This window comes from Pieris rapae, chromosome 24 (assembly GCF_905147795.1).
Source record: "Pieris rapae chromosome 24, ilPieRapa1.1, whole genome shotgun sequence".
NCBI classification, from domain to species: domain Eukaryota; kingdom Metazoa; phylum Arthropoda; class Insecta; order Lepidoptera; family Pieridae; genus Pieris; species Pieris rapae.
In genome coordinates, this window is record NC_059532.1 from 1130484 (window position 1) to 1156096 (window position 25613).

Below are 25613 nucleotides of genomic sequence, written 5' to 3' on the forward strand. Positions count from 1 at the left end.
AATGCCAGAGGGCTCGCGAGTGCGTTGCCGTCCTTTTTTTTAATAGGCTAAAGACTATAAACGTAGGTAACAAAAAATCTTACTTTGGTACCAAATATACAGCCCTTCCAGCTGGGTTAGTGGACAGCAATCGGAGTAGCGCCAACTCGGCTACCACGGACTTTCCAGAACCACCAGGCGCCCCAACGAACACGTTATCATCCGAATTGTATACAGCGTTGAACACCTGGAACGATAAATAGCTTTACTACAAGGATTTTATGAAACTTCTTTAGGCGCATGAGCGTAAACTTTTTACGGAACGTCACGTACACGTGCAGCGATTTGTTGAAGAAAAGGGACAGAGCGATTGAGACGGATTGAGAGGGAGTGAGAAAGGGCGAACATAGCATGAAGCAAATAGCCATGGGGAGAGTAAGAAAGATCGAAAGAGATGCCAATGCCATGAAGCGAGAGGTGGGAGAGAGCTAAAGTGAGAAAGATTGAGAAAAGGAGAAAGGGAGATTGAGAAAAAATACACGCGATTGGTTGATGTATTCGTTTAGTACATATTAGAACTTTAGGTGAAAATTCTGTCGCATAACTTTATTATTTATTTATTTATATTATCATTAGCACATATATAGTGTGTAAACAGTGTAAATACAGATATACAAATACATGGAGTGATCATATACTGGTACATGATCATCTATTGGGGCTTTTTTAGTACATAAACAATATTTTTACAGAACAGAAAATCCGTAGAGCCTCACCCGATGTTAAGTGGACTATCCATCTGGAAACACTGTCACGCTTGTGCGTAGGCGGCCTTTAATTGGTACGCTCTTTTATTGAAATATCGCTGAATAAAAAACTAATTAACCTGTGTCTGAACTGGATTGAACTGGTCGAACGTCTCCGAATAGAGTTCTTCATACTTGGAGTTCCGTAGAGCTGATATCGGAAGAGGCTGGAGATCCAGGAGCTCTGTTGGAGGGAGATTCTTCTCGGGAAGTATGAGATGACGGAAGGAGACTGGGAGCTGGGTTTCTGCTGCTATCCACCTGGAAATATATATTTAAATGGCGGCTGTTTTAAAATATATATAAATATCATCACTATCACATTGGTTACGATGCTCAATGGCAGAGGGCTCGCGAGTGTGTTGCCGACCTTTTAAGAACTAATATTAATAAAAAAAAGAGGCAAACAACTCATCTGATGTTAAATGATTCTACCGCCCATGGACACTCAATACCAGAGGGCGCGCGAATGCGTTGCCGGCCTATTGAGAACTGATACTAATAGAACTAGAGGCAAACGGGCAGGAGGCTCATGTGATGTTAAGTGATACTGCTCATGGACACTCAATGCCAAAAGGCTTGCAAGTGCATCTTCATAAAAAATGGTACGCTCTTTCAAGGATTCAAGTCGAATTGCTTTGGGAATACTCCAGTGGGCAGCTGGTTCCACATGGTGGTAGAAAAACTGCCTTAAAAATGCTCAATTGTGGAACGACGGGCGTCGTGATACTGGACTTAAGCGAACTCCTCTGAAAACTCTCCATGGTAAATGCGGTAGAAGATGCAGAGATCCACATCTCTTCGCAGCCTCTTGGAAAGTCACTGTTCATCAAAGATTCCAATCGCTCATCATCATCAAGCGCAAGGATAATTATTAAATATTCCTTATTAAAAAAAACTTATTAATGTCCACCAACAGAGAAATATTAAAAAAAAAACTTTTTTTGCTTTGACAGGTACGAACTATAACTCACCTATCAGAAACTACCCGCAAAAAGTATTGCGGAGGTAGAGGCTCGAATACCGGCACAAACAGTTTAACATGATGCTCATCCTTGCAGTACTTCTCTTTGAGGAGGAAGAACTCATGATGGAGTATCACCTCCCCATCGACGTCTTCCACCAAGATCCAGAACGCTTCCGATTGGCCATGGATCTGATACATACCAAGTCAGAAATTTAAATACTTCATGTCGTCTGCTATTTTACAGACTCCCATTACTTCCAACTCGCGAGTGCGTTGCCAGCGCATTTTAAGGACTTTGGTGTATCTACAGATTTAGCCCATATTTCAACACTGAGATCGGGCATTTGAATTTTGGCTTCCCCAATGGACTTTTGTATGGTGAAAGTGTCTTGTTGTAAAAAAAAAATAAAAAAAAAGTGTTCTTCATTTTAAGTAAATTTTTATACTTAGGTGTAAGATTTGTTTAAAGTAAAAAAAAAACTGTGTCAGGATTCCCAGATCTTCCATAATGAAACTTAATTCTAAATTCCTTAAAAAAATTACATTATTTAACCTTTTTATTTATTTTTCAACACGCCTGAGTGCATGAGTAAGTGTGTGGTTGCAAATGTGTGAGTGAGTGTGACTCACTCAAACACTCACTCACTCTCTCTCTGACTCACTGACGTGAGTGAATGAATAAAGTGTGTAATTACATACTAGGTCTCAGAAGCAGCTAACACTGCTGCAGGTTTATTGCAGCCCCCCCCCCCCCTCTCCCCTTCTTATCAACAAAAGTAAGCAACGCTCTTAAAAGTCATAGAACATAAACGTATTATTTTTTTGTAGAAATCCCCGAAAATGGCGCACGCCTATAAAGTTTCACTTCAAAAATATCTTCGATTATAGCAAAATATATACAGTCGAATTGTGGAACCTCCTTTTTTGCGGCCGGCCAAGGGTTGTAACACCCAGTTTCTACTCACCTTCTCGTCCCACTGAAAGTCCGGTGTGATTGTCAGCTCCACCCTCAATGTGGACCTCGTGATCGGCTGTATGTGCGTCGATAACTCCAGCTTGGGGAACTGATGAACGTATTTGTGAATCATTTTGCCGAGTTTCGGCGCTCGGACCAGTTCACCGATCTCATTCGGTCCCAGTTCGTACAACTTCTCCCATGGGAAGTTCTTCTTTTCAAGTTTCTTTATCACCTGGAATAATTGTGTTAGATCAGTTAAATTTTTGCCAGCAGCCCATTTTGTATTTTCCAGCTCGCTCGAGCCTTCTTACATTGAGTGTCCATGGGCGGTTGAATAGCTTTAATTAATTGAGCCTCCATTAAAAAAATTGTTCCAATTATTTCTGTGCCTGACACAAGGATTTTTGGGTCTAATTTCTCATAATGTTTTCATTCACCGTACAAGCAATTTACAAATAGATTGATGCACAGCTGAATATTGAAGCGTCGCCCTCAGGACGCACCAAATTGACTTTTATTAAATCACTTCAGTTAATGATCATACCTCTTCCGGCATTTTTCTAAACTGCCTCAACGGTGACATAGATTGCCACATTCGCCTGTCCACCATTTTGCATAACGCCAAAGTTTTGTCCACCAGCTGAGCCCAACCTTTAAAAAAACATATTTGAAATATTTTCCAATGGAGGAGTAAGAGGTTAATCAGGTTGAAACGCCTAATATTTCTTTAATCATTATAAAAAAAATTGATAACGACTAAAAGGTTTTGGACAAAGTGTGCCTCCTTGCTAAAGCCCCCTCTTTAACAGGAAATTCCTCTCCTCGTTTTTCCAGTCAGACCGTCACTGTTAATTTTTCTAAATTTATTTTATAATTTCAACATAGTTACTATCAATATCTTGATTTGTTAAGGACTTCCAAATGCTAATAATGTCTTAGAGAATCAAAAGCTTTACTATAATCTACAAATGCCGTATAGTTACGATGACCATATTCGTTTAGCATTTTTGCACAGAATATTTATATTTTGAAATAAACAAATCTGTGTTGTGTGTGTATATACGCACCTCTATGTAAAACAATTTCGAATATAGCTCTCAACAATCGGCAAGCGGACTGAGTGACGTACACCATGTCGGCCATTAACGCGAACCCTTCCAGCTTCAGCTGGGAGATGTACGCTTGTAGGAGCACGTTGATTTTCGCTGACGGCTCTTCAATACTTTCTTTTATTGGAATTGGTACCTGAACATATTATAAAATAAATTAATATATACATTAAAATAACAAAATAAACTAAAAAGCTAATCTCACTGATTCACGTGTTACAGAAAAATTAAGCAGCATCATGGTTAAGAAATGTTTATGCAGAAGAGTTTTAAAAGATGTCGGGGTAGCCAATCGTATATCCTAAACGAATTGCCTAAGAAGGATGTACCGTGAGATGGAATTTCCAACAAGCATCTATTAAAGGATCCTTTTGTTCATATATTGGTTACATGATATTTTGAGAAGCAACTGTTCTTCATATATGGGTTCATTTAAGCGGCAGTTAAATAGGCATTTCCTGGAATGCCCTCTTATTAACATCAGGTGGGAATTCCAGTTCTGTTTTATAAAAACAATGATGAACCCGAAACCGAAACCCTGGTATATACATTTTGACTTTATCATTACGAGACGATCAGCCTTCCGTGCTTGGCTTAGGTTAATGTTCTAAAATAACGCCAGTTGAGAGCCAGCATCAGTCAAACCGGATTTTAGCAATCTACCTTTGAAAAGATCATTTAAGATAGATACTTAAATACAAAGCTGGCCATCAGCTAGCAGATTACGCCACTTCCTCGTTTGAGATTTTTTGACTTTGAATCCAAAGAACCATTTACTCTATTCCCAGCATGTCTTTCGTTTGTCCAGAACCTCTTCATCATGCGTATGCGACAAGATACTCAAAATTGTTCAGTGTGCCTCGTAAGTCGAATTACCTGCACAATTCGCCAATGTTTCGGGTTTTATCGAACTATGACAACCATTATCAGGACATTGATCTTTTCCACCTCAAAAAGAGAGATTTCAAGAAGTACTTGAAGAAGCGGGAAGACTCTGATTTGTAGTAGATTCTGTTTAAGTAGCAGTTTTAAATTCTAAGTATTATTTGTTGTTTTTAAATGTCAAATTTCAATTTACTTTAGTTTTATTGTTTTGTTTTTTTTAAATGTATCTTTATCTATTAATGTACTTGCTTGTTTTATATACATAAATTGTTTATCTATCTAATCTGTTCTGGCTTTCTGTATTGTCTCAGTGTTTTGTATTTTAATATATATAAGTAATCTTTATGTCATCTATATAAAACATCAATATACCCAGAAAAACATGTCAGAATTTTCACTCACCCGTTCCATCAGCTTATGCAGCTCCAACTTCTCCTCATCTCTCACATTAATATGCTTGAATTCAGCCGATAAAGAGAACACACGGAACAATTCAATCTCGCCCAACGTGGGTTTGAGAAGTTGGTTGTAGTTCTGCATCGTCTCAAATGTGCAGTAGAAATGTGAGGCGATACGACCGAGTTCGGTTGGTTGGAAATGTCCGGATTTTCGCTCGTATTTAATTAGACCCGCCCTGAAATATATAATAAATCAAAACAACCTTCTTTGTGCCCAACTATACTTTCTTATACCCCCCATATATTTTTAATATTAAACAATTTAATTGTTCAAGAACCTTGAATGGGTTTTAGGAAGAAATTACTAAGAATTTTTAAGCAAGTATATTGACAAAACATTAAAATCAAATTAAAAATAAATTTCTCAATAACCCCACTATACAATCAAATTGCCCCCCGTGGGGCTTAGGCTCCATCTTAGGAAACACAGGAATAACACATTTTTGTCTCGAATATGCTATGAAAAAATAGTATTAGTGAAAGTATACATTACTCTACTCAAAAAGGCTTTTATTAATTTTAAAAATCCATCAAAATTTTGCAGACGGTCATAATAAATCCAAGTAACGATATTCTAATCCTATTTAATTTTGGCGGATATAGAAAATATTTTTTTACGTCTACCCTCAAAAAACTCTTCCATGTAAACTTAATTGTTTCACATACAAGACAACATTGTAATACAGTTAGCAGAGTCTAGTGTAGTTAACTGTTTAACAAGCTACCCTTGGTGGCCGCAAAATTCTTAATCTATTTCGTGATATTTTTTTGGAATACGCAAGTACGTGATCAGCCGTCTGTGCCACACAACTTTTTGATCTAAAGCCATCTTCCTCACAAATTTTCCTTCGTACGAGCAAGTATTAAATGCACATAAAATCTATACTTTTAAGATCTACCCTCCTAATACTTTTAAAATCTAGAGCAAGTATTAAATGCACATAAAGTCTATACTTTTAAGATCTACCTTCCTAATACTTTTAAAATCTAGAGCAAGTATTAAATGCACATAAAATAACTAAGGAGGGTAGCACGCTCAGGCCTACACTGCTTTTAAAGTCTACCCTCTTTATAATTTCTGAGACTCACTTATCCAACAAAGCAGCGGCCGTATGAACCAAATCAGCTCTGTGTAACTCCAAAAGGTTGTCGTCTTTCATCTTATCCGCTTGGATGCCGTATAGAGCTGGTTGGCGAAGCATTCTTATATACAGATAGGTATACCCTGGAAAAGCGTAATAATATGCGTAATAATAATATACATTGTAAACTAAAGTCTTTGGTTGGTTTAGCTTGTCTGCCATATGGTAGACTTAAAATAAAATTACACCCACTCTCAATAACGACAACATTTAAGTGAAAAAGTACTGTTTAAGTTGCTAAATTTTCAAACTGGACTGCTGCTCAAACAGGGGGCAAACGGGCAGGAGGCCAATGTTAAGTGATGCCGCCGCCCATGGACTCAATGCCAGAGGGCTCGCGTGTGTTTAAAGATGCTAATATCAAATTCCTCGAATAAATTTTCTTACCCAGCCATGTTACTGCATCTCTGACACTCTGAACTGAACCCAGGACAATCTCAGCATTCAGCATATCTGGTAACTTAGCAATCATTTGGGACTCAATTGGGAGTTGTTGGTTGAGCAGCGATAGGTAATACTGAAGTTCTGAGTGGTTCGTGATTAGGATACCTGGAAGAGAAGATTTTTTGAGTCATCGTAATAGTCTTCTTTAACGAAAAAAACTGACTACACTTTTTCTACTATTAATTACTCAAGATGTCATGTGGAACATGGTGTAATGGTTGCAGCTTGTAGCCATTTTGATTAGCGTTTTGAGGAGTTCTTGAAATAATTGAAAATTCTAACATGTGTAGTTTAAACAAAAAGTGGGCCCAAACAGGATTTTCCATTTCTTGTCTTCCATTTGACACATTCATGATTTTCTTAATAAATTCTACATAACTGTAATTGTATTATTAAACTACTGCACAAGAATGTTAAATTTGAATTATGAAACCTAATGCTGAATAGAATCTCGGCTATAGCCATTAATAAATCACTTTCACACCCTCACACGAAATAGGTATTACTTATTGATTTCATATTATACATAATATGAAATACATTCCATGTTTGGCTATATGTTTAGTATATATCTATTTGTTATATATAATTTATGTTAGGTAAATAAAATAAATTTGAAATGTTTTTTCTTACAATATCAAATCATTCCACCCATCTCTTTTACTATTTCCCAACGAGAGAGATACACTCCTTTGTATTTTAATCTAATTCTTACATCGTTCTTAGACATCTACAATATCCTACAGTCAACCAACTAAACACCTCGCCATAGAACATACATTTCTCTCCTCCATCCATCTCTTTCACTCCTAAACCAACGGACAGAGATCAACAAACATAGATTCTTGCTTCTCTCTCAAATATAGATTCTTGCATCTCTCTCAAACATAGATTCTTGCATCTCTCTCAAACATAGATCTTTGCATCCCTCTCAAACATAGATTCTTGCATCTCTCTCAAACACAGATTCTTGCATCTCTCTCAAACATAAATTCTTGCATCTCTCTCACACATAAAGAAGACAAACTCACCCTCTCCCTTCGTATCGTACTGCGGCCGACCGGCACGCCCCAACATCTGCAGAACATCCAAAGCCCCCAATTCCGTCCACCTGCCCTTCTCCGGACTATAAACCTGGGTCCCTTTCACAATTACCGTGTGAGCTGGAAGGTTCACACCCCAAGCCAAGGTGGCTGTTGACACTAAGACCTAAGAAAACATTAATTATTTATCAATTAAAACTAATAACCTCGATGACCTCGGATGCCTCGTGCGTATACGAGCACGGACGCGTTCGTCGAAATAATTGTTTTCTATAGAGATCCAAACAAACTAAACCCTAATTTTGCATTCTGTAGAATTCTGTCATTTCTTCTTTTTTTCTCGTCTTCTTTCTTTCTTAATTCCACATAGAGGTGCGGAAACGGCTTCAGAGAACACTCAGTTGTGGAACGGACGAGGTGATATTCTGACGTCTGATAAGGAAACTCAGCGCAGGTATTAATCCGAACAACTCCTCTGAACACTCTTCATGATAAATACGGTAGAAGATGCAGAGAGACAGATCTCTAAGCAATGCCAAGGAATCAAAATGGTCTGAGGGATTGGTCCAACGAGCTGGTACTGGAGAACTCCCGCCCAGAGACGAGAACAGTTTTTGACACAACTTTAACAGTCTATAGCTAGAGAGAAAAACAACCAAGCAAAGAAGCACATCTATTGCTAGAAATCATCCATCGCTACATCTTAATATATATATTTCTTGTGTGCGTGTGTATGTGACTGAACTCCTCCTAAACGACTGGACCGATTTAGACGAAACTTTTTGTGTGTGTTCAAGGGGATCTGGGAATGGTTTAGATTCACAATTTTGTCCGCTGGACAATGTTTTTTTAATTAATTTTCAATTTATTAGTTGTTGTTGATTTTGGAATGTTTTACATTGGATCCGACAGACGGCGCTACCATCGCAGTGTCAAATTTTAAATAATATTCGAATTTTAATTTTAGTCCGTCCCGAAATTAAAAAAAAGTTTTGTTATCATTGTGTTATATCGTGTGTGACCATGTGCTGGATCGTTAGATATTGTCATAACATTTGAATAATAATTTTCATCAAAATGGCTTATTAAAAATTGAAATTTTCAAATTAAAGACGTGTAGACAGGACAACGTCTGTCGGATCCGCTAGTATATATATATTTCTCTTGGTACGGTATCATGCGTGAATTACAACGTCTTATAATTCGATGAAGATGCACGCACGAATAGGCTTGACGTATGCGGCGTTACCTCGCTTTGAGGCGTTTCATTTTATGTTTGAAGTGCAAGTGAGAGAGCGGATTGTAACTTGCAAGCTTTTGTAGTACCTGTATATGTCTGTCAGCGAACAGGTCTTCCACCAGTGTCCTGTCAACACGGCTCATTCCAGCATGATGAATAGCAAATCCATACGGAAGTAGCTCCCTCAACTCTGGATTCTTCACTTGCTCCGCCTCCGTACGTAGAACTTCGACGCTAGCTGAACCCTCCCTGATAGAATTTGAATTGTCAAATATTTATTGATAAAAGACCTATGAGAAAGCTATTTTATTTCTTTGACACAGATTTGACAACAAAATTTACTCTTAAGGGAATGTAAAACTTGAATCGTTAAACTGAATTCGTACGTTCGTACGCACGAATCACAACACGCTCGTAAAATGTATCCCTTACCCCATATCTTGTGTCAACCACAAAAGGGCCTTTATTTTCTACGTACAACCTTTACACTGAATTCGTACGTTACGTACGCACGTTTGAATCACGACACGGTCGTAAAAGCCATACCATACTCCATGTCTCGAGTCAAGCACAGAAAGCACTTTCTACGTGCAATCATTACACATAATTCGTACGTACGCTCGTACGTTCGAATCACTAGACGCTCGTAAAAGGCATCCCCTACTCTCAAATCTCTGGTTTAAATGTAAACCTATTGGGAACGAAAGCGTTCATGCGTTGGATGGAGAGAATTTAGTTCAGTAGTAATAAATTAGATATTTATCCATAGAGCAGTGTTGGTTCCAACGTGCGACTCCCATAAACGGTCATAGGTTCGATCCCCAGCTGTGCACCAACGAACTCATTTTACATTCAACATTTAACATTCGCTCTTATGAAGGAAAACATCGTGAAGAAACCTTAGCCTTAGACCCAAACAGTCGACGGCGTGTCACAGGAGCCTGATCACCTATTTGCCTATTACATAACATTTAAAACAGGTACAGAAATGAGGCGCAGACCTAAAACTCACCTAAGAAACTGTCCCAAGGTATCTTTCTCGAGACACATGTCGCGAATAGCACGCGCAGTCTTCCCAGTCTCTTTCCGAGAATGTACGAACACCAGGATCTGGAAACACATAACGTAAAAGATTCCACAATTCCAAAGGTACGATGTTTGTCCGCGATGGACTCCTAAACTACTTAACCGATTTTAAATGAAATCGGCACACCGTGAGCAGTGTGATCCAACTTAAGAGATAGGATAGCTTAGATCTTTAATTATAGTTGCAATTTTATTTTATTGCAAATTATTTGTTTATTATTTGATACAATTCCAACAGATGGCGCTGTGTTAAAAGTACCGACGTTTCACAAAAGTTCTCCTACCGTTTCCCTTGAATAGTCTACTACTATGTAATATAACAAAAACCTTGGCCGAGTCTGCTAGTTAAATATATACCTGATTCCTTCCAGCGTGTTCCATAGCTTTTTCATAGACAATATCGTTCATGACCTGGAATCGTTTGAGTGCCTTTTTCTCTGTCACACCAATGTATTGCTGTTCGAGAGCGACCGGTCTAGAAAGAGACGGACAAAATACATAGTCTAAATTAAAGTATACGTGATATTCGCAGACATATATTCCATAATAAAATAAAATAAATAAATAGATAAATAAATAAATAACTAAATAAATAAAATATAAGATGGCATTTGCATGCCTATTCATATGTGGCGGATTTTTGTAATTTATGTAACTAATTGTAAGACTATTCTAGCAAAAAAACGATTTGATTTGATTTGAAAAACAAAAGATCATAACGACATGATGCTTTATTTTAAAAATATGGCTCCCAATTTTCCCAAAGGTATATTTTAACCCAATCAACATTGACAATTCAATCAAAATATGTTCAGTTGTTTTTGATATATCCACGCCTTTCTCGAGGAAACAGTAATATAATGTTTCCAGTGTATTTAAAGTTGTAATTATTCTAAAATCCTTTCAAATTTGATTTTTTGTTATTCCAGAAAATATTTCTTCGTTATAATATATATAAGAGTTTCGTTCCGATTTTGAGAGTGGCAGAAATTTAATTTAAAATAAAAGTCAGCAGACTAGGCAAGTAATGAGGCGTCATCGATGCAAGTGATTTGCCTAGCTGTTTGACCAACTATCTGAAAATCTTTCAGGCCGTTAGTTAAACAGCTAGGCTATTAATTGAACAACTAATTAAGGTAGTTGGATACGAAGTATATTAGTTTTTCTCATATATATGCCTAAAATATTCATTATCGACCGATCTTGAATTAGATTATCATGATTCATGTGCACTTTTTACTTTTTTTTATGTACCCTATATCAGTTTAGTTTATTTTTATTTCTTTTTGTTTCTGTTAAGTATGCTTTTTTTCTATTTATTGTATTTGTAATATGTATTTTTGCACTTCTTCTATCTTATGTAATATACTCACAGTGGTTGTCTGGAAGAAATCGCTCTAAAGCAATAAGGCCGCCAGTTGCTTTTCATTAAATTATATTTAAAAAAATTTGTTAACTTTTATGTAATGCAACGAAGTGGTTAATAAATAAAATAAATAAAAATAATTAAAATGCAATAATTACCGGAAAGAGTTGTCGAAATAAAACAATCCTTTTTCCGGTTTCACACGCAAAAAGGCAGCCACATCTGTGTAGTTAGGCAATGTGGCTGACAATCCAATCAGACGAACCTGAATAAAAAAGTGTCATTAAAATATTAATTAGTACGAAAAGTGATCAGGCACAGACGGCTGATCATCTGCCTAATATAACATATACACAAATCTGAGGCGGAGACTTAAATTTGTTGCGGCACCGGCTCCAATTCAAAGCTCAGCTGTTTTTATCCAAATATTTTGAAGTTATACTTCTTTTGACGCATGAGGGAAAAAATTTAGAGCAAATTTAAACGATGCGCGCGACACCGTCACATAAAAACCGACACCCTGACCAACTATATAGTCAACATTTTAGTTTTTTTTGACGTTGTCCTTCTTCTGGCGCATAACGGTAAATTGTTTCAATGCACGCACACCGTCACAAAAAACCGACACCCTGAGTTAGCCACCGTCAACACTTTAGTGTTTTTGGTGATATTTAAATAAACTTTATTAAACTATATAATGCGTTATAATACTTTCAATATATTAAATAACTATTTCTATTGTCAGTGTCGTTTTTTTCTACAAAGGTAGTTTTTTTTTCTTCAAATGGGCCCTTTAAAAATTAATGGAAATCATCTTGTTTGATCTAGTGCGTTGCAAACGAGATACAGACTACATTGCCCCCTTTTCCCCGCGTGTTCCACTTCGCTAGACACTTACGCCCAAACCCAATAACCTATCTCAATCCATTTTTCCATGTGAGATAGACATCTTAATCCAAATATAGATAATGTGCCAATAACCAATCGACGGATTGTAATAGGCATCTGTCGATACAAGCTATCAATGGTAGGTCGGACCGTTGTATATGGATAGACCTTTGTATGAAAATGATAGTTCAACTGTGCCAATATCCTATCTTAAGATTTTAACTTACGAGTTTTTAAAATAATTAAAAAGCTATTTGATATGTTTACAGACATGTATATTTTAATATTATTTGTATTAAATTTATTGACTTTATTTGGTTTATATTGATTATGAAATATAAGTGTAAAGAGCGAAGAGATTGCATTCTATCTATCGCCATAAATGGATTATCTTCGTAGGGTTTGTTTGGGTTGCAGATAGGAAATCGATCGATGTCACGGTCTGATCTCAGATTGTTTTCAATCTGAGATTGTGGATATTGGGTTCGGGTGTAAGATTATGATAGTAATACTCTGAAATAAATTTTTATCATGCTCCAAGATCCAGTGTATTTATTTAAGATTCTTACGGGTAGGGTGCATAATCCATATAATGGAGACTGGGTATACAGGTACCAAGTAAGAAACCTGAGGCTTACGACTAAACTTTTGGATGTACCGCACATTCCAAACTTTAGCAAAGTGCCAAATACATACAATTAACGAAATTCCTGTTTGGTGGTGTAGTGGTTGCAGCTTACAAACATTGTGTAAAAAAAAATGTGGCGATTAAAAAGAGTGGCGGAGAGTTTATTGCCAGTTCTTCTCTTCCGTTCTACGCCCTTGATTTGAGAACTGGCAGTAAATGTAAAATTAAATTCATTTAATATTTCTTTTTTTTGAGGTTAATAAGTGTACATTGTTACCTACATTAATAAATAAATTTTGAATTTGAATTTATTTGTTTGTACACTGGCTGAGTTCACAAGAGTTGCTTGCTATATTGTTCATTATAAGATACGCATATAAGTATATTTTTTAATGTTTTTATGTAGATTAATTGGTGTGGGAATTATTTTGGAATTCTATAGTATTAGTATAGTACGGACGCGGAGCACGAAGAATTTCGTACAATGACCTTTGGGCCTACTGCCAGTGGTTAAAAACATTTTTTTTATAAGTACGAATATTAAAAACGGTAGCTTTGATTTTTATTAAGACTTAACGGCTTGATGGATTTATAAAAAGGAAAAGTTATGATTGCGACTAAGATTTGGTAAAAAAAACAGAAATACTCTTAAAAAAAACATTTAATTTTAGTCAGAGGCATCTATTTCTGATGAACTATCACATGTTTCGCCAAATACGTTACTACTTATATACTATACTATAACATATATACTACTTATAACAAAACAAACCAAAGTACATGTGCACCACCACATGTCTTTATGGTTATGACTAAAAGGTTTACAATCTCTGAATACGGCGGTCACTGCATCTGTGTGAGCGCAACGGCAATATGTTTATGCGCGAGCGACAAAGACATAAGATGACGGGTCATTCTACGAAATTCTTCGTGCTCCGCGTCCGTACTATAGTAACTGTTAAGACAGAAAAATGTAGTGGAATAAATAAAAATAAAATAATTATTACCTGTTCCTGTGTTTGTTCAACTGTCCTCAGCGTTCTGGCAACGAGGGCTTCCAACACTGGACCCCTCTCATCATGCAACAGATGGATTTCGTCAATGATTATCAGACGGACCAGATTCGTGAACGACCTTTCGCCACCTGCAATTTACTGACTTATAAAAGTCCGATAAGGCCACGCCCACTACGTATATGGTATACGTAACTTTACGTACGCGTAGTAAGATCAATAAAGTTTTTTATAAATGTTCCTAATCCTTGGGATTGATTTGCTCCAATTCAAACAATTTGTATTAAAAACTTGGCGATTGAAAAGAGTGGAGGAGAGTTTCTTGCCAGTTCTTGCCTGCTCTACGCCTTACATTGCGAAACTCTCGTTAAAAATGAATTAATCAATAAAGCTTTTTCTAAATTTGACGATTAATCCTTATCAACTTCAGCAGCCATTTAATACACAAACACATAGTAATTTAAAGAAAAACCATTAGATATACATTAATAATGGCGACGTTCCATATTTCGTATTTTTTTTTACTGGTGTCTCACCTGATGTTAAGTGATACCGCCGCCCATGGACACTCAATGCCAGAGGGCTCGCGATTGCGTTGCCGGCCTTTTAAGAATTGGTACACTCTTTTCTTGAAGGACTAAGTCGAATTGGTTTGGATATACTTCAGTCGGCAGCTGGTTCCACAAAGTGGTGGACGTCGAGGTGATAGGGGTATGACCTATCTATAACCTCACCTTTCCTGGTGACAATGTCCCATTTCTCCGGCGTACACACGATCAGCTGCGTGGCATCGATCTGTTCCCTCGTCAGCTGATGGTCTCCCGTCAGCTCCGACACCTTCATGTTGTACGCGGCTAAGCGCTTGCCAAAATTTCCCACCTAACACCCATTTAAAATAAGTATCACTACATAGTATAAAACAAAGTCGCCTTCTCTGTCCCTATGTCCCTTTGTATGCTTAAATCTTTGAAACTACGCAACGGATTTTGATGATGTTTCTTTCAATAGATAGAGTGATTCAAGAGGCAGGTTTATATATATAATAACATCCATTAAATAGTGGAGAAGTACTGTTATTTTTGAGGTTTCTAATGTGATGTCGTAAATAATTACATTTTTTCCCCTTTCATTGCAAACGCAGGCTGACCCTACGAGTTTTATCAAAATAATGTACTAAGTATTGTACACATTGAAAAGGTCTACAGAAAAGTCCGTGATGACATATGTCTATCTCTTATGGATAACCCACATTTTTATATACAACGTTCACAGATTTTCTGAAGTGTATTTAGTATTAGCATTGCACGGTGCGAAGCCGGGGCGGGTCGCTAGTTTTTAAATAAAACCATTTGGAGAAAAATTGGTTTTGATTTGTCCAGATGACGAACTGTGTATAGAATTTAAAACTAATATTTATATATATATATATATGTATATGTTCAGGTGTGAGAATTGGCGACTATCTATCTATCTTTCGAAACCCTAAGCGATAAGCGAACATGCAAAAAAAAAACTTTTTCGAAATTTTTTTTATGATACAGCATACAAAAATACATTCAACCCTTAATTTTCACCTCTACAATGAACCATTATTTTTTATTCGTTGAAGGTTGAAAAAAATAAGAAAAATAAAAAATAAAAACAAAAAAATCATTTTTTTTTAGTTATCGAAAATATTTATTTCGAAAGATAGAAGTTGCCAATTGTCCGACCTGAATATGCATAGTAAATTTCATAAGAATCGGTTGAGTCGTTTCGGAGGAGTTAATAAACGAACGAAGAGAATTTTATATATATAGATTAGTTTTAAATCCTTTACACAATTCATCACATGGACATCAAAATCAAAGCAAAAAAAAACTCACCATCTCCTGCACAAGGGAGCGCATTGGGGCCACATAGATAACCTTAAAATCGTTGACATTGACAGTTCCATCATCGTTGACATGTTTCCCCACTTCCCTCATAATGGTCAGCAAGGCTACGTTGGTCTTACCAGCACCGGTTGGAGCACAGACCAGTAGATTCTCATCCGATTCAAGGGCCGCTTTTGATATGCGGCTCTAAAAGGCAGATAAATAAAATAAAAAGCCTTTTATTTCCTACAAATATAACTTTTTACATTGGCCCATCTCCAAATGGGCCAATGTAAAATTAATACCTTCTTATTTTAAAATAAAAAAATAAAAATAAGAAGCTAAAAGGTAGATAGGAATCAATTAATATTTTAATTTCGCTTGCCGCGGGGAATTAACTCGTAAAAAACAAATCTATAAGGTTACTATATATTACTTGGATACTTTATATGTATTGTATATACATATACAAATATATATCAAAGAAAAGCTATTTTTTTAAAGTGAAACTTCTTTACCGGCGTTGGTAAAAAAAATGCCGTCACATATTTGGGATACGCGTCACATTTTCGGTTACGCGTCACATTTTTCAGTTACGCGGCATCTTTTTCTTGTTAGGGACATGAAAAATTATGACCTTGGAGCATTTCGTTTTTAAGCATATACAATGCATATGTAAAAAAATTAAAAAATTACTGTTGACGTTATCACCACATAAGAATCCCCCCCACCCCCACTTACGATTACGAAATACCGAAGTAGTATTAACTTGAATGGCTTTGTTATTCTTATCCTATAATATTAATTAATGCACTCACCTGAATACGATTTAACGTTTTGAAACCCTCAAAGGCCGGCTGCACATACTTCGGCAACTTCTCAACCGCCACCAACGTCTCATCGTCTTCAAACGGCTTCGGTTTTAAGGCCGGTACGTGAACTTCTTCATATCCTGAAAAAAAAAACATTATTAAATGATTTTGTAGTGAATCTCCTTTAGATGAGGGTAAATTTTTTACGGATGAAACGTCACAAAGATGTGCAGCGTTTTGTGTTTAGTGCGAAAGGGAGAGAGCGATTTAGAGAGTGAGAAAGGGCGAACGGAGCAGGAAACAAATTGCCATAGACCTAGAACATACATAACAAAATACAGCATTAATCCTTAACCAATTAAATACCTTGTATACATTGTTCATTTAATATAGATCTATACAGCCCATTACAGCTTATTTAACAGCGATCGAACGCGTATATTATCGGAGCTTTCCAGCGACGGAAATAACAATACATAATAAAAACCTGCTTTTCATCAGCATTGCACCCGTGCGAAGCTGGGGCGGGTCACTAGTTTATTTATATTATCATTAGCACGTATAGTGTGAATATAGATATACAAATACATAATTATTAATAGCATTTATAGAATTTTCGACACACAAAACTGTCTTTACAAAATATATTGTCAAACGAACTTTAAGAAAGGTTTTTACGGAGAAAAAATTAAGGAAAATTCCTGGGAAAACTTAGTCTCTATGGAGTATAGCAAATGTACTAAAAAGGGGGGGATAAGTAAAAAAATCACCCAACAAAATTCAAAGAAGCATACCCTTTCTCTGCTTCCTAAAAGATCCAGCAGGCAACTGACATCTCTTATTCGCCATCAGATGCGCACCAGCTGCAAACACCAGCTCCTCCAGCTGAAGAACCTTCCTGTTACCAGTCACCTGGCCACCTGTAATGCCCTGCTCTGTTGTCTTCTGCCGTTTTCTTGGCTGCTCCGACTGTTCTGTCATCTGTAGTACACATAATGAACGGAGAACTAAAACTTGGCCAGCTCTTCTCAATCAAAATGTCAAAATGTTACATGGTTTTGACATTTAATTCAAGAATTTGACATTTGAAGCAACTTTGAAATATTTAGAATTTTTGAAAATATGAGGGTAGCCGAGAAAATTTGTGCCAACAAAACGCAAAAGACGCTATCCTGCTATCAGAGTTAATATTGCTAAGTTTGCGTTCAGAAGCAACCTCCTTACCTCTTCATCACCCTTCCCTGTCTCCAGCTGAGCCAGAATCTTCTGCAGATGTGGTTGTTTTGACATCTCATCACGGATGGACACTCTCTCATTTTCCGATTGGGACGAAGCCAACTTCGTACAGTAAAGGACTGAAAACGTGTTTTTTATTAATTTGATAAATAGGTACAAGGACAATATTATAGGTTTTGACGTGACAACGTCTTATAAATTGGTTTGCCGGGTGACACTTCAAGAAACTGCGTTACGCTCCGCTCACGTTATGCGCTCACAATGAGAGCGAGTGAGAGGCACGCGTCCCTTCCACTCGGGCATGGTTAGCCCGCCTAAGAGCGAGAGAGACAGACATAAAAAGTGATTCATCCTTCTTCCTACTATACGAATGAATATTCACATTAAAATTATTTTACCACTCAAAGTCGTTGTCACGTAAAACTTTCGCCCGTATACCGACTTTATAGGCAACCAATTTTTTTAATATTATGTATTGTATTTCTGAATATATGTAACAGTCATATATGTACACTTATGAACGTCAAGAAAAACAAATTAAATTAATCATAAATTTACATTTACCACCAGTTCGCAAGTCAAGGACGTAGAGCGGGTAAGAAGAACTGGCAAGAAACTTTCCGCCACTCTTTTCAATCGCCAAGTTTTAAATACAAATTGTTTGAACTGGAGCAAATCAATCCCAAGGATTAGGATCATATAGGTATTCGTCACATTTATAAAAAGCTTCATTAATTAATTTACTTTTAACAAGGGGAATTAAATTTATTTAGTGATAATTCTCTAATTTCGCTTGGGAGTTTGTTGTAAAAACGAATACAATTTCCATATAAGGAGTGGTTTATCTTCTGGAGCCTGGATGGTCGCACACTCAAATTAGTTCTATTACGCGTATTATACTGGTGAAAGTCACCATTTGTTTTAAAATCATTTTTATTTTTTTGTACATACAACAAGGCTTCAAGAAGTTAAATCAGAGAGTTCATTGAATCTCTAGACAGTTAATTAAAGATCGATATTCAATCAAGTCGCTAGCATTTTGATTTAAATAAAGCAGTGTCGAAAATGTTTAACTATCTGTCTGACCGAAAGCCAGCGGGTTGATTAATAATGTAACAAGACACGACAACAGATTACTTTTAAGAGTCTTTCTTTTGTCAAATGTTTTGCAACGTTGGTTTGCTGTGTCAGTGGTTTTTTGTTTTAAATTAAATGTTTTTAGTGAAATGGTCGACTCCTCCATGATTATTTCATTTGTTATTGTTATTTCGGTGTGACCGTGAACTGAAAGCTTGGAAATTCCCAGTTGTTGTTTTATTGTAGATGGTTAGGTTATAAGGTATGGTAGGTAAACGTATTCAGTCACTTGTCTGACGGAATTTCAGCGGCTTGATTAAATATCGATCTTTAATTAACGGTCTAGAGATTCAATTAACTCTGTGATTCAGCTACTTTACTGTGACATCTATACTAATATTATAAAGAGGAAAGGTTTGATTTGTTGTTTGTTTGTATGAATTGAATAGGCTCCGAAACTACTTGGCAGATTTGAAAAATTCTTTCACTGTTGGAAAGCTACATCATTCCTGAGTGACATAGGCTATATTTCATTTTCAAAAAAATAGGCATCCTTACTAAAATTACGATAACATTAACATTTGTTTATTATTTGATACAATTCTAACAGATGGCGCTGAGTTAAAGGTAGTAGTTTGGCAAGACGACGTTTGCCAGGTCAGCTAGTAAATAATAAAATAAAATAGCGTAAGTGTGCATGTTCGTCAGGATATTAATGCGTGTGTGTGTGTGTATGAGACTGATTTTGTATAAATGTGTATAAAGCCTTAGTTTTAATACTCACTCATATATCTGTACTTGTTCAAAACTTTGACGAACTCAAAGCAATCATAACCCAACAATAAAACGAGTCTATTTTCCAAATCTCTGTCGTCTGAAGCCTCGGCCAGCGCTTGCAGCACTTCACTCGACTTTGCCTAAAAGAAAATATTTTTAATTACCAAGCTTTTTGAAGTGGAACTTCTTTAGGCTACTGAGAGTAAAAAAATTACGGATGAAACGTCACGAATATGTGCAGCGTTTTTATCGAAAAAAGGGAGAGAGCGATTGAGACCGACCGAGCGATGGAGTGAGAAAGGGAAATCGAGAAGAAATACACGCCATTTTGGTGTATTCGTTTAGTAGTTACATATTTAAGATGACAATTCTGTCGCATAACATCATATGCAGTAAACGCTGATTTTTTACTTATTTATTATCATTAGCACGTATACGGTGTATAAACAGTGTGATTATAGATATACATGAAGTTATCATATACCATTACATGAACTTCTATCCGGCTCGAAGGACCATATGGCGAGGTCGTAAGATTTACAAGTAACACGTCTTTACTTCATAAATGTATATTGACAATTAACTGAATCGTAAAACAGACTCAACGGAAATAATTTAAAACATACCTGTGACAACATAGCATCAGGAAAATGCCTTGAAAGCCTCCTTTGTAGCCAATAAGCATCAATATCCATCGGATGAAGTATCACATCCCGTCGCTTTTGGGACTGTTCTTCCGATAGCTGGAGAATATGAAAAAAATCATTTATTTATTTATACGTTCTACAACAATGTGTATGAATTAAAAATAGAAGACACACAATAGAATATAAGTAATATATTGGCGTCATATACATACACATGCCGTCGGCATTCATTGAATGACTGTAAATGTAACTGGGATGATAATGCAGTAATTAATTAATAGAAAAGTATCAAATGAACTATTGTGGAACCCAAGGCACATGTATTTCAAGCATTGCAACAAAAGAATAGATGCTATTAGCAAATTAATTATCAAAGGAAAAAATTAAACCTAAAAAAAAAAACTAAATGAAAAACTTGAACCTCATTAAGAGCATTATAAAAAAACTAAGCAAAAGCAAACTGTTAGAACACATCAATATTTTCATCGATGTTAGTAATCAAGTTTTTAGAGATAGCCTTTTCACTGGACCATTCAAAGTCGTAGTAGTCCAGGTATCGAAGGTTCCAGTCACTCTAGGATTACAAAGAAAAGAAAATGTAAGAAGATTAGTGTGAATGTTAAAGTTTAATATTTTATACAAATACATCAGATGCCCATTTGCCCACTGTTATATATATATAAAAAATAACTTACATTTCCATGTATGGCATTCCGCTTCTCTCCGTCACTCTCCTCTTCCCCGCTACTCTCTTTCTCCTTTTCATTTCCCGAACCCTCACCATCTTCCTTCTCTTCTTCCCTTATCTACATTACATATACAGATACAGTAAATGTAATAAATAAATAAATATTTACAATTGTTTCAATTAATAATAATAAATTGTAATAAAAAAATTAAATAAATAAATATACTATTAAAAAAATATAACTTTTACAATCATTAATTACACTTAGCAAAGAACTAAGTGGAAATTACTTCACGAAGCTAAAGATTATATTATTATTGTCAATTTAATTACAATTATAGATAACACATACACACCATCACGTACATACCCACACTTTTACATCATCACACAACACAACTAATTTAAGCTTAGTTAAATAAATTAAATCACAATTAGTCAAATGTATTAAATAATTTTTGTTTGTTTGTTCCCTTTTATAAATCTTTTTATTATTAAATGTATCATGTATTCCATCTTTGGCTATATTCTCAGTGTATTTGTTTGTAATTATATAATATAATTTATGTAAGCTGTAGGAGTACTAAATAAATAAATAAATATACCTCTCCAAAAGCATCTTCATCATCCTCCTCCGATGATTCCTCAAACTGAACATTGATTCCATATGTTTCGTCAATTTCAGTGTTGCCCTCAGTGGCAGAGTTTATATTAAAGTCTGTTATTTTCTTGCCTGTGAACAAAATAAGGTTGGGTTTGAATGGTTAATGAGCAGTGTTGGCCTAGTAGCTTCAGCGTGCGAATCTCAAACCTGAGGTCGTAGTTTCGATGCACAGCAGAAAAAAAAAGAAATTAAGCATGATAGTTAAAAGAAATGTCTTCAATACATGTATACTACCTGTACCAACATATGCATCACAAACTTGGCCGCCTGCTACCTACAAAGCTACAGGTGTGTCAACAAGAAGAGACAAAATAAAGCATACAGCATTAAGGAAATTAACTAAGCTAATAGATGTTACAATAACAATCAAGAATCTAAAGTGGAAATAGGTGGGACACATGGCAAGAGGTACAGAAAAGTGGAGCAAAAAACTGCTTAACTGGTGCCCAAGGTATAGCAAACACAAAAGAGGGAGACAACTGAGAAGGTGGATTTACAACATTAAAGAAACAGAAGGTGGAAACATGGCAGAGAGTGGCACAGTGCAGAGAGGAACAGCGGGATTTTGAGGAGGCCTTTGCCAAAAAGGGCACACAGATACACTAGAAGAGGATTCAAATGGAAATTTGTTTAAATTGTTGTTGTTGTTAAAAAATGTATTAAGAATATCCATATCGCAAAATCACACACATCATGAGCACACCCCACATACACACCATCACATACACACACTTTTACATCATCACACAACACAACTAATTTAGGCTTAGTAAATTAAATCACAATTAGTCAAATGTATTAAATAATTTTTGTTTTTTTGTTCCCTTTTTTAAATATTTTGTTATGTTAAATGTATGTATCATCTATGTATTCCATCTTTGGCTATATTCTCAGTATATTTGTTTGTAATTTTATAGAATTTATATTAGCTGTAGGAGTACTAAATAAATAAATATTTAAATAAATGTACATATAAAATGTATCTGAATAAAGGCTATTACTATTATATTACTCACCTAAATTCACGAGCACGGCAAATCTCTCATCAGCTATTGGACCAAGTAATAATTCAATTTCTTTTTTCCTCTCTGGATCTTTTAATTTGTCATTCTTCAGAACCACTAACACCTAAAAAAAGATTCCAATTTTTACACATAACCACTACCTAATTGACTAATACAAATATTCATAAACTAGTAGACTCGGCCAAGCGTTGCTGTGGCTAAGGTTTTTGTTATATTACATAGTAGTAAATTAATCAAGGGAAACCGTAGGAGAACTTATGTGAAACGTTGGTACCACGACACGGACCTAAACTAAACTACCTTTAACTCAGCGCCATCTGTTAGAGTTGTATCAAATAATAAACAAATGTTAATGTTATCGTAATTTTAGTAAGGATGCCTATTTTTTTTGAAAATGAAATATAGCCTATGTCACTCAGGAATGATGTAGCTTTCCAACAGTGAAAGAATTTTTCAAATCTGCCAAGTAGTTTCGGAGCCTATTCAATTCATACAAACAAACAAAAAATCAAACCTTTCCTCTTTATAATATTATATATATATTATATATAAGTATAGATTAAAATAAAGATATATGTAGTAATAATATTTTTTATAGTATTGCAATATAGCGAGGAAACGCTTCCAGCATTAAAGTACACTGCCACAGAGACCAAACATTTAAAATGTGTTTTAATTTTCTTTTTTAATAAATTTTTATTATTTCGTAAATACTGAATTGTTGTTATGATTACAAATAAAGATTAATAAATAAAATATAATATGACTAGCAGCCCGTCCTGGCTTTGCATGGATGCATATTTATTTTTCAAACATTTTAGCATAAACATACAGTAAATGCGGACAAACCGAAATAATAATGTTATAGTGTATCACTAGATTCATTTGTGAATGGGACTGGTTGAAAACAAAATGATAACCATATAAATTACATCTATAGGTAATTTTTAAAAACATTTATTTTTTTTTATTATTGCAATTAAAACAGCTTTTATGTGATAATGGAGGATTCAAATGTTAAATATTTTTTTAAATTTGTACAGTACTTTATGGGCTAATTTGTTACAAACATACTTCTATACAAATCTTTCCTGTATATAATATTAGTATAGATTACTATACTATACTCCAATACTATTAAAGGGAATGAAGATTACCTCATCACAAGCCCCACACAAAATATCCCTTGGCTGATCTCCTAATGCACTTTGCATAAAGGCAAGTAACAATTCATATGCATGACGTGTATGCTGAGCTCTTGGTCTGTATAAAACACCCGCTGGAGTGTCATCTGCCCAAGCCACTCGTGCAGCTTTGGATTTAGACAGTTCATAGGTTGCTTCGTCACGTTTTTGACGTCTGTGAATAATAATAGCTTTGAGTTGCGAGCTAATAGCTTTAAATGAATTAAAATTTAGCTCTGGCTTATACCAAACTGTAGTCAGCTCTTGCTCAGTGTAAACTCAAGTTTTCAAATTATAGACTTGAGTCCTGCTACATAAAAATGAGCTGAGAACAGAGAGAAAAAGAAAAAGCAAGAGTCAACCAAGACATCAAATTGTTATTCTGGTAAGGTTAATATATTCTATTTCTCATAAAAATACAAACACATATGAGAAAACTTACAATATGAACTTAGGATTTGCAGCCTTTATAACATTTAAATATTGTAAAGTTAGTTTTTAGTACAATTTTCCTATCGAGCACATCATCTGTGCATAAAATACACTTTAAACATAATACTCAAACAATAAGAAACAGACTTATATCTTCATTCCTCATTATATTGCTTGGACACACAAAACATAGTTATAACTGATTAGTCATACCTGTGCTGTCCAAACTGAAATATAAATCCAACAAAACTTACTTAGCCTTTCTTTCTTCAGCTTTGTCAGGTTTTGTTCTTTGTGCTCGATCACCCATCTTTGTACCAGTAAGCTTTCCTGAAAGCGATAGAACCTCTCCTGTTGCCTCATCTCTACCACGGCGCTCTATTAACCTCACATCAGCTTGAAGGACAAGATTAGAATTCTGCAAACATATCACTCCCATATAACGTTCGTTCAAGAGAAAGGTTCAGTAGCTCTGCTAGTGGTTTAAAATGGATGAAGTTGTCAAAGCAGAGGTAGATACTGTTCATAGAACCTGCGTATTCGCTAAATGTTATGAATTTCATTATTAACATTTATGTGATTAAAACAGGCGCATAAATAATGTCACGGAGAATCAGACTGAGGAATTGTTATCATCTACATTCAAAAAACATTTCGTAACAATATAAAACAATCATACCGCTTTGTACTCGTACTGCAGCTGTCTCGCCGCAGCATCCGCCATAGTGAAGGTTGTTTATATAAATTTACTGAATAAAAATGCAGTTTTAAACACACAAACGAAAATTATTATTCCTGGATAATATTTTGAACAAAACGGCGTTCCAATTATTAAGGTTATTCAATATTTACGCCGAAGACGCCATTTACATTTTTGACATAAGGACTATGACTTAAGTTTAGACAAATGATAACTGACATTTTTCACTGTTATAAGTCCGATCGTTCAAGTTTCAGGAGTTAGGAGAAATATATATTATGTAAACGAAACGGTACCTTACCACTCTTATATTTTTATTTTAATACTGCCAATACTCCTAGAAATATAAAAATTGCTAGCATACAAAGTAAAAATGTCAGGAGTGAAACTTATTTGTAAATTAATTATTACTAAGGTAAAAGCCCGAATAGATGATCATGTACCAGTATATTATGATCGCTCCATGTATTCGTATATCTTTATTGACACAGTTTTCACTCAGT

The 25613-nt window shown here is 35.5% G+C and overlaps 1 protein-coding gene across 1 annotated transcript in view; it reads right to left on the minus strand.

Annotated features, from left to right (window-relative positions):
• LOC110999091 (putative U5 small nuclear ribonucleoprotein 200 kDa helicase) overlaps positions 1-25287 on the minus strand; it is a 39864-nt gene extending 14577 nt beyond the window's left edge. Inside the window, exons 1-28 of the mRNA XM_045633832.1 lie at positions 25090-25287; positions 24665-24828; positions 23952-24153; positions 22786-22897; positions 21711-21838; positions 21113-21223; positions 20397-20513; positions 19778-19910; positions 17905-18035; positions 17475-17661; positions 16687-16820; positions 15878-16075; positions 14747-14891; positions 14007-14143; positions 11642-11748; positions 10475-10592; positions 10044-10141; positions 9118-9280; positions 7780-7957; positions 6692-6853; positions 6252-6387; positions 5107-5338; positions 3778-3955; positions 3255-3361; positions 2718-2942; positions 1760-1941; positions 866-1046; positions 84-226 (exon numbers count right to left, since the gene is read on the minus strand). Coding sequence (XP_045489788.1) covers positions 84-226; positions 866-1046; positions 1760-1941; positions 2718-2942; positions 3255-3361; positions 3778-3955; positions 5107-5338; positions 6252-6387; positions 6692-6853; positions 7780-7957; positions 9118-9280; positions 10044-10141; positions 10475-10592; positions 11642-11748; positions 14007-14143; positions 14747-14891; positions 15878-16075; positions 16687-16820; positions 17475-17661; positions 17905-18035; positions 19778-19910; positions 20397-20513; positions 21113-21223; positions 21711-21838; positions 22786-22897; positions 23952-24153; positions 24665-24828; positions 25090-25134 — 4154 coding nt within the window. The 5' untranslated portion in view covers positions 25135-25287. The remainder of the gene's footprint in view (positions 1-83; positions 227-865; positions 1047-1759; positions 1942-2717; positions 2943-3254; positions 3362-3777; positions 3956-5106; positions 5339-6251; positions 6388-6691; positions 6854-7779; positions 7958-9117; positions 9281-10043; positions 10142-10474; positions 10593-11641; positions 11749-14006; positions 14144-14746; positions 14892-15877; positions 16076-16686; positions 16821-17474; positions 17662-17904; positions 18036-19777; positions 19911-20396; positions 20514-21112; positions 21224-21710; positions 21839-22785; positions 22898-23951; positions 24154-24664; positions 24829-25089) is intronic.
• Positions 25288-25613: the final 326 nt, after the last annotated feature.